Source organism: Bacillus rossius, chromosome 5, assembly GCF_032445375.1.
Source record: "Bacillus rossius redtenbacheri isolate Brsri chromosome 5, Brsri_v3, whole genome shotgun sequence".
Lineage (NCBI taxonomy): Eukaryota > Metazoa > Arthropoda > Insecta > Phasmatodea > Bacillidae > Bacillus > Bacillus rossius.
Genome location: NC_086333.1, coordinates 75,550,352 through 75,562,343, shown reverse-complemented (window position 1 = coordinate 75,562,343; position 11,992 = coordinate 75,550,352). Strand labels below are relative to the sequence as shown.

Genomic DNA, 11,992 nt, shown 5'->3' with positions numbered 1-11,992 from the left:
TACTTTTCTTCTATCTGGGCATCGTTGGCTCACAGTCGTAGAGAGGCGTGTCCAAATAATTGCGGTCCAAATAATTGCAAAACAGGGCAAAGATATGCAGATTTAAATTATAGCTAGCGGAAAATTGAATCCGCTTAGTTTCCATATCTCTTTCTATAAAAAAAAAACAGACCAAGAATTTTTCAGTTGTTTTACGATCGTAATTTACAATTGAAATAAACAGACGAGCTAAAATATGTTTTTGATGTCACAGGTGATGCTTCCGTTTATTTAACAAGTGAAGAATGACTTAATACAAAACATTTTCTAGTAGAGATAAATAGTTTTTTTTCGGAGACAGAAGGCGCTGGGAAAGGGGAAGTCAGCCGATGGACCCCAGGATGTCGGAGATGGTGGTGTTCTCGAGCAGGTGGTCGCCGAAGCTCATGACCTCGTCCTGTGCCCACGCCAGCAAGGACAGCTTCTCGCGGTCCAGCAGCTGCGGCAGCAGGTCGTTTACCACGCCCTGAAGGGCCGTCGTGAGGCGCGCGTCCTCGCTGAAGTCCCCCAGGTCCACCTGCGAGCGACAAGCTTGTGGCTACACCTGCACTCATGATGGTCCACCTGCGAGCGATAAGCTTGTGGCTACACCTGTACTTATCATGGTCCACCTGCGAGCGATAAGCTTTAGGCTACACCTGGACTCATCACGGTCCACCTGCGAGCGACAAGCTTGTGGCTACACCTGTACTTATCATGGTCCACCTGCGAGCGACAAGCTTGTGGCTACACCTGCACTCATGATGGTCCACCTGCGAGCGATAAGCTTGTGGCTACACCTGTACTTATCATGGTCCACCTGCGAGTGATAAGCTTGTGGCTACACCTGTACTCATCACGGTCCACCTGCGAGCGACAAGCTTGTGGCTACACCTGCACTCATCATGGTCCACCTGCGAAAGATAAGCTTGTGGCTACACCTGCACTCATCATGGTCCACCTGCGAGCGATAAGCTTTGTGGCAAACACCTGCACTCATCACGGTCCACCTGCGAGCGATAAGCTTGTGACAAACACCTGCACTCATGATGGTCCACCTGCGAGCGATAAGCTTGTGGCTACACCTGTACTTATGGTCCACCTGCGAGCGATAAGCTTGTGGCTACACCTGTACTCATCACGGTCCACCTGCGAGCGACAAGCTTGTGGCTACACCTGCACTCATCATGGTCCACCTGCGAAAGATAAGCTTGTGGCTACACCTGCACTCATCATGGTCCACCTGCGAGCGATAAGCTTTGTGGCAAACACCTGCACTCATCACGGTCCACCTGCGAGCGATAAGCTTGTGACAAACACCTGCACTCATGATGGTCCACCTGCGAGCGATAAGCTTGTGGCAAACACCTGCACTCATCATGCTCCACCTGCGAGCGATAAGCTTGTGGCTACACCTGCACTCATGATGGTCCACTTCGAGCGATAAGCTTGTGGCTACACCTGTACTCATCATGGTCCACCTGCGAGCGACAAGCTTGTGGCTACACCTGCACTCATCATGGTCCACCTGCGAGCGATAAGCTTGTGGCTACACCTGTACTCATGATGGTCCACCTGCGAGCGATAAACTTGTGACAAACACCTGTACTTATCATGGTCCACCTGTGAGAAGTAGCTTAGTGTGTTAAGGTTGTCGCAAACACCTGCGATCAAGAGTAGATATATCTATATATGCTGAAAATTTTTCCTCGATCCGAACAACTGCGGTCCACCCATGAACGCAGTGCGAAATTTCCGTGTCTCTGTCAGTAACACTCACTGTGATTTTCCCGTACAGAAAGTCGAGCGTCACGTTCTTGAGGTACAGGTTCTCCTTCCCGTCCGTGTGAGCACCGATGGATATGTCTCCGCTGAAGGCCAGGTCGGTAACCGTCAACCTGAAAGGGCGGAATAAAGTATAAACACTTGAGCGAGTTTCTCAGTACTCGCCAGAGATGTGTAACATCTTGACTCGTTAACGAGCATATGCATGTGTTCTCATGTTTCAAAGACTCCTTAGAATACGAAACTCGGGCTTCAAATTTAACGTATAATCAGAGACCGGAAAAATTCGCGATTTCAAATTCCTAAAGGATAGACTCCATGATCCTCTACGCACTCGTGCAAATTACATCCGCTGATTGGTTACCGACTCGTAACACCTGTTGACTGGAATGATCGTGATTCGCTAATTCTTCTGTTAAAGATTATTCATTGGCCCAGAGTCCTTCAGATAAACTGTGGCCCAATCACTGAAGCAAAAAAAAAAGTCAAAAGTATTTGGACTCTATCCTATCGCGAAATGAATCCGCGAATTCTACAGGTCTCTACGTATAATTCTTTAAAACATTGCCACAACACACAGACACCTCGAGTCAGATGCCCGAGCAATCCCCGTCTGTAAATTTTCGCATATACATGCTGTTGTACGGATTAAAGGTGGGTTTGGTTGTGGGTGTTATTTAACTCTAATTCTAGTAGAAAATGTTTTTTTTCTTCTCAGGAGCATTAGTTTTCACACGCATTAGAATACAGATGATTGAACTGTGGCTGTGCTGAGCGCGACTCACGTGATGGGGTCGTCCCCGGACAGCTGCAAGTGGTCGCCCACGGACACGTTGCACCGGGCGGAGGCGGTAACCTCGGGCAGGAAGAAGCGGAACTGCAGGTGCAGCCCCACGAACTGCAGGTGCACTCGGTCCAGCACGAAGGAGGACAGCCCCGCCACGGTGAGGTCGCGCAGTACGCCCGTCGCCCTGGAGGCACACGGGGGGTCACGTGCTAGCGCTCGCACGCCTGCACACCCTCTGAGCCGGGGGAGGAGTTCCCTCAAGCCCGCCCACATGGGCGCAGATCCTGGCCTGGCCCCCTGGGATAAATAACCCCCTCCCTGGGCCCCTGGCTCCCCTAGACTAAATAAGACCTTCCCTGGCGGAACTTGGCTCCCCTGTAATAAATAAGCCCTTCCCTGACGGAACTTGGCTCTTCTGGAATAAATAAGACCCTCCCTGGGGGAAATTGGCTCCCCTGTAATAAACAAGCCCCTTCCTAGGGGAACTTGGCTTTCCTGGAATAACTAAGCCCCTCTTTGAGGGGCCCTGACTTCTCTGGAATAACTAGGCCCCTCCCTGGGGGCCCTGACTCCTCTGGAAAAACTAGGCCCCTCCATGGGTGCCCTGACTCCTCTAGAATAAATAAGCTCTTCTCTGGGGGTCTCCACTTACTGATTTTAAAGTTAATGGTTTACACAAATTGCTAGCTATGGTTCCAGAGGTAAATATAATTACGAAAATATATTTTATTTTTAAATTTAGCCTGTTTTTATAGATTACGACTTACGACAATTTAACCAGTAAAATATTGTGTTATCGTCATTCAGTACATTTAGTACATTGTTTTGCTTCAAGGCGAGGAAATTGAGGAAATTGTATCAAGTAGAGCAACTGGTCAAATTTATCTCAGTTATTCCAGCTTCTTCCAGCGTGTTGAGCGCAGCTTCAGCGCTGAGGCGTCTGAGGACTCGACTAGGAAGTATTATGACACACCCGTCTCGACTCAGCGACTGTGTGTCATGTCCGCAGAAGTCGTTTGGATGAGCCTAGTTTACACGTATTAGCAAAAGATTTAGCTTCGAGATCCGAAATTAGAATAAACACTTTTGTAAAATGGTGAAACTTGGGTGGGGTGTTATCATTTTGTTTCATATTCACGTATACTATTTTTATTGATTGTTCTTAAAGCAAATATGTATTTATGTTGGCAAATGGTTCAAATATGCTTGAGAGATCACATGAATATTTGTACGTGTAAATGTTTTATGCTACACTCTTTATAGACACTAATTAATAATTACTTAAACATATGCTGCTCTGCTTTCTTTACCAAGTAAACATAACTTTATGTGCAAATTAAATTAATTTTACAAATAAGGTGTGCAACATGAAAGCACACCATCCAGAGCAGACTTATTTCGGTTAACGTCTAGTGCAAAAATCTTAGGCCACAGATTTCCCGGGGCTTCCCTCCCCCCCCCCCCCCCCCCCCTCAAATCCCATTGATATGTGCCCATGCCCGCCAAATTTAAATCTGCGCGCTACTGTTAGCACGTGCAACGTTCAGGGTTTCCTTTATGGACACGTGGGCCTTAAATACTTTTTTTTATTTGGCTTTTCATGTCACCTTCTAAATTTATGTCTCAAAATTTTACATCCATTCCTTATATATAAAATTTTGAAGCGCACAGAATTTTTTTTGTTTTTTCTTTGTTGTGATTTGTGTTTGGTATTAATATTATAAACATTATAATTGTTAAAACTGGGGAACTCCCGGCTGAGGTCGTCTCTACCGACCAAGGTCACACGGTAGGTACTCGCGCTGGCCGCTGGTGGCTCTGATAGATCAGAGCACGTCCTGAGGAGTGCCCACTCTTGTTGATGGGCGGACGCAGTGAGCGGCGAAACAGCTCCGGCACTAGCCTGGACGCACTTCAGCCAGATCGAAGGCTATCTGACTTGTCTGAGGGAGGGTCCCAGAGATGTGGTAGACTTGCACTACTAGAATTTGCAATAAATTTACGAACTATTTCTATGAAGAATCCACCTGAAATAAACCAATAGTTCGCAATTTCAGATAACTCGGTCTTCTTAGAAACATAGTCGTATTTATAATCCTGACACATGGAACATGTTAACACATACGTGAAGATATAATTGAGTTTTTTTCAGTAATCTTCACAAGTTTCTGAATAACAAAATTTCCTTGTTGATTAATTACCCAAGCAAAAGAACTTAGTAATCGTAAATCTACGAATATAACGATTAATTAATGGATAATTTGTAAACAGTGTCTTCGTAAATTGAAGGTGAAAAATTTTAACGGTGAGGTTAAGCGCTTTGTGAAACTCTTGGTATGGGGTGTCCCTTGAGTCAACCAAAGATTGTCCTAATTAGGGTTAAGGTGGAGAAGGTGAGACGGGAGGCCTCTTCCTCTGGCTGTAGCTCCTCCACAGATACCTCCAAGAGTTGGCGCCACCACTTTCCTGTGGCTCTTAGGAAGGAGTTAGTTCCTCCACAGACATCTCCAAGAGATGGCGCCACCACTTTCCTGTGGCTCTTGGAAAGGAGTTAGTTCCTCCAGAAACACCTCCAAGAGTTGGCGCCACCACTTTCCTGTGGCTCTTAGGAAGGAGTTAGTTCCTCCAGAAACACCTCCAAGAGATGGCGCCACCACTTTCCTGTGGCTCTTGGAAAGGAGTTAGTTCCTCCAGAAACACCTCCAAGAGTTGGCGCCACCACTTTCCTGTGGCTCTTAGGAAGGAGTTAGTTCCTCCACAGACATCTCCAAGAGATGGCGCCACCACTTTCCTGTGGCTCTTGGAAAGGAGTTAGTTCCTCCAGAAACACCTCCAAGAGTTGGCGCCACCACTTTCCTGTGGCTCTTAGGAAGGAGTTAGTTCCTCCACAGACATCTCCAAGAGATGGCGCCACCACTTTCCTGTGGCTCTTGGAAAGGAGTTAGTTCCTCCAGAAACACCTCCAAGAGTTGGCGCCACCACTTTCCTGTGGCTCTTAGGAAGGAGTTAGTTCCTCCAGAGACATCTCCAAGTGTTGGCGCCACTACTTTCCTGTGGCTCTTAGGAAGGAGTTAGTTCCTCCACAGACATCTCCAAGAGTTGGCGCCACCACTTTCCTGTGGCTCTTGGGAAGGAGTTAGTTCCTCCACAGACATCTCCAAGTGTTGGCGCCACCACTTGCCTGTGGCTCTTGGGAAGGACTTAGTTCCTCCAGAAACACCTCCAAGAGTTGGCGCCACCACTTTCCTGTGGCTCTTAGGAAGGAGTTAGTTCCTCCACAGACATCTCCAAGAGTTGGCGCCACCACTTTCCTGTGGCTCTTGGGAAGGAGTTAGTTCCTCCACAGACATCTCCAAGTGTTGGCGCCACCACTTGCCTGTGGCTCTTGGGAAGGAGTTAGTTCCTCCACAGACACCTCCAAGAGTTGGCGCCACCACTTTCCTGTGGCTCTTGGGAAGGAGTTAGTTCCTCCACAGACATCTCCAAGTGTTGGCGCCACCACTTGCCTGTGGCTCTTGGGAAGGAGTTAGTTCCTCCACAGACACCTCCAAGAGTTGGCGCCACCACTTGCCTGTGGCTCTTGGAAAGGAGTTAGTTCCTCCAGAAACACCTCCAAGAGTTGGCGCCACCACTTGCCTGTGGCTCTTGGAAAGGAGTTAGTTCCTCCAGAGACACCTCCAAGAGATGGCGCCACCACTTGCCTGTGGCTCTTGGGAAGTAGCTGCCATCCCACGCAGCACGTCACACAACAGTTGCAGCATCGCCGAGGCCCGCCCCCACTCACCGGATGCCGTTGAGGCTGAGGTTCACCGGCAGCTGGTCCATGGCGAACGGGTCGAGCGCGGGCAGGCCCAGGGACGGCATGGGCTGCGTCATGTTCTGGCGGAAGCCCTCGATGATGGCCTTCAGCTTGTCGTCCAGCCCGCTGCGCTGCAGCTCCGCGCCGTCGCCCGAGCCTGCGCACGCCGGCCCAGCACTGCATCTCCACCACTCCCTGGTGTCTCTGCTGCTGTCAGAGCTCCAGCTTAGGTGTTGCCACATTGTTATTTGTCCGCTGTGTGACATCCTATTTCTCGGTATACGACATTCCGGTAGAAGCAACTTTGTGGACGGAACGGTTACACGAAACAACGGTGCTGCCATCCGTGGCTAATCGCGCGAACCTAGGGTTCACAAGGGAAAAATATTCGCGTTTCGTGCAGCTTCAGGAATTCTGCTTCTGGCAAGCATACTATCAATTCTACCGTATCAGGATGGCTGACATTAGAATTCTACGTATTACAGGTAACGGATTTCGAAGAAGCGATGACACCACTGTGAACACGAGGCATAGTCTCGGCTATCCATTAGATATTCAATTATAGTGCGTAAGTTAGTCAAATGGGTTTATATTTCTCTGTCTTCAGTAATATATATAATTAATATTTGCATTTAATTATATTTTTATAAACATATATATGCAAATAAGCATATATTCAAATATATACATATTAACATATATTCGTATGTACATACAATCATATAAATATATATATATACATATATTGTCATGAATGTGGGAAGCAAGGACGAGAAGAGAGCCAGGTGCCTAGCGGTCCCGCACGGCCACTGACGTCACGCGCGCATACCTTCTCGGATTGTAGCAACCCGGCCTCGCTACCACACTGTCGCCACGCTTTCCTTCCTCGGCGCTGTTATATATCCCTTAGTGGCGTGGAGTGGCGTGAATAGGCGTCGTTATTCTGGATGATTCGAGCATCGGGTCGGCTCGGGATGACGCGACACGTCACAACTACTCCAGTCGGTTCCAGAAAGACTGACAGGGGTATAAAAGCGGCGACGCCGACCTCCGCGGGGGTTCCGAGATTTCCAACAGGCGAGTGGGGTTAAGTGCGACTTCGGCGAGGAGGAGACTAACCCATTTGAGAGCGGCGCGACAGGACCGTGCGTTTGTGACCACGTGACGCGAGACTGTGTGCGGACAGGCGCGAGTAGAGCTGCTAGCTGCAGTGAGGAGTGCGAACTGTGGACATTTTTAAGAGCGAGTTATTTGTGACCAGACATTTTTTAATTGCGATGATTAAATTAGTAATCTAAATATTTGTAGAAAATAAAAGTGTAGAAAATTAATCTGAAGAACCTGTGTTCACCACTCTTAAAAATATGCATATATATATATATATATATATATATATATATATATATATATATACGTACCAACACATATGTATAGATATGTACCTACACACATTTATATATATGTATGTATATGTATATACTCTCCAACCTGTCTTCTCAGTTTTTTAGAACTTCTGGTCAGAGAGAGAAAGGTCACAGTTTAGATTCCCTCCCAGGCCAGGGATTTTTTTACTCTTGTGGGAAATTCCCTCTCCGGTTCCAGTACCTGATGTCATACTGTCTCTTTACCTCCGTGCTGTGGAGTTCAGTGGTAAACCAATGCTGTATTAATTTGCTGTGAAAACCTCAGGAAGTACACAGCGTTATCTAGGGTCGTCGGAATTGGAGAGGTGATCATTTTTATACTGTACATCGCGCCTTGTGAGTGCGACTGCTGTGCGTGATCTTGTGTACGGCGGGAAACGTCTCGACTGACGGCAGGCGAAGAGAGCGTCAGATGAAGATGTACTTGATGTACCTTGTAAACTGAATTACAATAATATTTACATGGCAGCTTAAACCCAAAACTATGCAGAGAATTGCCTGATTTATCTGTACTAAAGTCATTACGGACCTATGCACCTATTACAGCTATGCACATACTTCATGAATCTACATGCACATAAACAAAATAACATGTAACTGAACATTAAATAAATTTCACACGTATAAATAAGATATTTGAAGATACAGACCCGAGTTTTTAGTAGTTTTCAGCACTGTTTGGTTTTTTCAAAGCCTTGTGTGTACTTTAGTGACACGGGTGATTTTTATATCTAAATAAAATTGTTAGTTACTTTTCTGAGTAAAGTTGCGCTTATATATAACGATGTTAACAGTATAGTTTAGTCATAATTTGTAGTTTTTCTGCTCTGTAAGACTATATCATTATGTATAGCTTCATATGAGTACGTCCCTAATTGGTTGAAAATGGAAATTTGCTAAATTATTATTGCCTGAACACGGACTAGCCCAGAACAGATTAGGTTCAAACTGTACGGTGTTATGCAAAAATGAGTTATCCAACTAAAGTAAAAAAAAATCAGTCATTGATATAGCTTTTTAGGTAAAATGACACTCTATATTAAGCAAAAAAAAAATATTTAACCGTCAGTCCATGTTATTGTGCCATATAGCGGCCAAACATTCAACCAACTGTCGTAATACAAGCGATTGTGTGTTGAACTTGCAGCTCAATTTGCTCATGTATGGGTTGTACCATTTTTACATAATACCGTTCAACTAGGGTTCATGATGAAGAGTACTGATTCTTACCATAGTCAGTTTCCGAAGTCTGCATAAAGGCACTGACGTAAAGCGCAAGCAGCACCAATGAAACGAAGCGTAGTACAGCCACCGCCATCTTGCTGTAAATACATAATCACTTGAACAAGAGATATATTGGTTTTAAAGCAATATAAATATACTTTCTAAATAATAGCAAATGCACCATTAGAATTTCGTGCAGGAAACCAATGTACGAGTACAATCACAAAGGGCCATACCACGACAATTACCATGACAATTGCCTTGAATTAAGTTTAACACAACCAAAATGGTGCCTTATAGTTAGGAAAGTCTAAATGAACCACTCACAAGCAACATTTTTCATAAAGTGACACCGTATCTCTAGATAATACGTTGTGTGTGGAACGTTGCAGTTGCAAAAAATCAACCGCCCAGGTCCTGACAGTATAAACCAATACACAACCGCTTCATGAATTTGGTGCTTCAAATATAACGTTGTAGTCACACCACTCCAATCGATGGCTGAGAATATGTGCAGTATTAAAATTGCATTTGTTGAAAATTTACGATATGAAAAAAGTTATATAAATAGGTTATAAACAAAAAGGTTTGCATTCTTCATGGCTTCTACTACAATACCTAATTGGTTAAAGTGCATGCTTCCCGAATTCCAGCTGACAATCCATAGAGATGACGATGGGTAGAAGCTTACGTACACAGACTTAAATTTCGCACGTATGCTTACAGTTCACGCCGCTAGGATCGCTGTAGTTATGTCTCTCTTGCCTCGACCATGTTAACGGGCCTGATTTCCCTACATTAATGTCTACAATAGTTGGTTGAAGTCAACTGGTTAGCGATTGAATAGCAAAACCAACCGTAGCTCTATAAAGGCTAACATGCTATACATTCGTTTAATAGCTTGGAAAGAACTCGCTAGGGAGAATCGTAAAGATGCAATCATGTAGTGAATATTGCTAAACAAGCATTATACCAAAACACCTGCTAGAAATTAGCGTTAAAATTCATTATAACCAACAAATTTTTGCCATGCACATAGGAAAGGAGGCTGGGAAATGTTCTCATTTTGACTAAAAGTATAAAAATGGAAAATATTGTACACACCAACTCCAGTAGTTCTTACAGGGGTTGGCTACGTCTTCGTGATTACACGGTTAGTGTGTGAAGCCGTTTATCTTCCGCAGCTAATTGTTGCTCCATAATGGTTGGACGCCCTAAACGATGGCTGAAGTTTAGTGTTTGCATTGTGGAAGCAGCTTTAAATGACTTTTATTTCGTGAAAGTGATTCTATTTCATACCTACTCACTTTCATCTGACGATATCAAGTATCATCTCCGCGATGCTTCTGGCTGGACAATATGGCGATGGTGAGGTTAAAAATTAACTTCAACTACTACACAGAATTCCGTCACCTGAAAATTCCTGGCTACATGACTTCTTACCACCATGCATTAAAAGGCCTCGAAGTATCCATAGATGTATGGTTAACCGTAAAAGAATTTGTGAAATACACTAAATTAAAGTTTCTAACAATTTATATATCAATGGCAAAACCAATAGAGATACAACAAAAATTCCCCAATATCTAGTCAAATTCTTACTTTTTTAATCACAGTGGATATCTTAACAACTGTGTGCACCCACTTTAAGGGTGCGTTGAAATTCTTCGTTATTCGGGTGTTGAATTAAATATTTCTTTTTAGAGCCAGCAAGTCCGTTGGTGAATGACACGTGGGATTGTATATGCTATTAGTTTTATTATTACTTTGAAAGGAACACGGTAGGATGCCATCGTGAAGTGAGTTTTGCCAAACCCAGATTTGTAACAACTAATCAGAACGTCATTAGCGTTAATCTTCATTATAACCAAAATAGTTTCGCTATCGAAATGGGAAAAGGCAAATATTGCAAATATTGTTCTTATCATCCCTAAATTCTTACCTCCATGGTTAAACATAAAAGCATTTAAAGTTGTGTCGCTAAAGTAAAAAGTTACCCGAAGTAGTTCAAAGTATATGTTAAAATTGATTTTGACATTCACAAGAAAAAAATTAACATTTTTTTTGGAATCATGTTGTACTAAATACATATTTGTTCATTCTATAAATTTGTTACTGTTTTATTTATTTCAATATCATGGAATGGGGTTGTTCAATGAATAATATTAATTTTTCATTGCTATCCATTTCTATGTCACCATTTATTTTTCTTTGACACACATTAATCCCGAATTTTTTTTTATAAAAATCGTTGTTTGGGTTAATAATTGGCACACACAGACCATTGTGAATGGGGTAAAAAAATAATTCAATTCAAGATAATTAAGAAATTGTTTGAAACGAAAGACTTGGAATGTATAGTAGCACTGAACTTCTTGAACATCAAAATGGCCGCGATAGTGAAGTTTTGCTGATCACAAGCGTCTCACAAAGAGTTGAATCCGACAAAACCTGTATGTGTTACGGCGCCTTAACTCACCTTCGACGAAGTGCAGATCCAGTGGATCAGGAACTCCAATCACGATGTTCCGTCGAGCAGTTCTGTAGCAATATCTGTTATGTGGTCAGCGATAGCGCTGTGATATTCCAGATAACGCAGTCCAACACGTTCCAACCTTCGGCAGTTGTTTGTTTCGCCAAAGATTATCTAGTTTTCATAGGTACTCAAACAACGGGGAAAATTCACTCAAGTAGTTACAGTTGCTACCTACAAAAATATCAGGTTTCTATGGCTTAGAAGAAACCAGGATTTATGAATTATATATAGAGACCTGAAAAATTCGCCGGTTCATTTCGTGTTATGCTAAAATTCAAATAATTTTACCTTAGTGCTGCTTCTGTCATTGTTTCACTGTTAATCTGGAGGACTGAGGGCCAATTAGAGACCCTCACTCATAGAAGTACCGAATCACAGGCCACCCAGTCGAGACGACTCACAACAAAAATGGAGGGGTT

At 44.0% G+C, this 11,992-nt stretch overlaps 1 protein-coding gene across 1 annotated transcript; it reads right to left on the bottom strand.

The window, feature by feature from the left end:
• Nucleotides 1-234: 234 nt before the first annotated feature.
• LOC134532028 (uncharacterized) lies at nt 235-11,692 on the bottom strand. Its single transcript, XM_063368157.1, has 6 exons — nt 11,517-11,692; nt 9,044-9,135; nt 6,375-6,546; nt 2,589-2,774; nt 1,799-1,916; nt 235-556 (listed from the first exon to the last, which is right to left on the bottom strand). The coding sequence occupies exons 2-6, from the start codon at nt 9,129-9,131 to the stop codon at nt 362-364; spliced, it is 759 nt and encodes a 252-aa protein (XP_063224227.1). The 5' UTR covers nt 9,132-9,135; nt 11,517-11,692; the 3' UTR covers nt 235-361.
• Nucleotides 11,693-11,992: the final 300 nt, after the last annotated feature.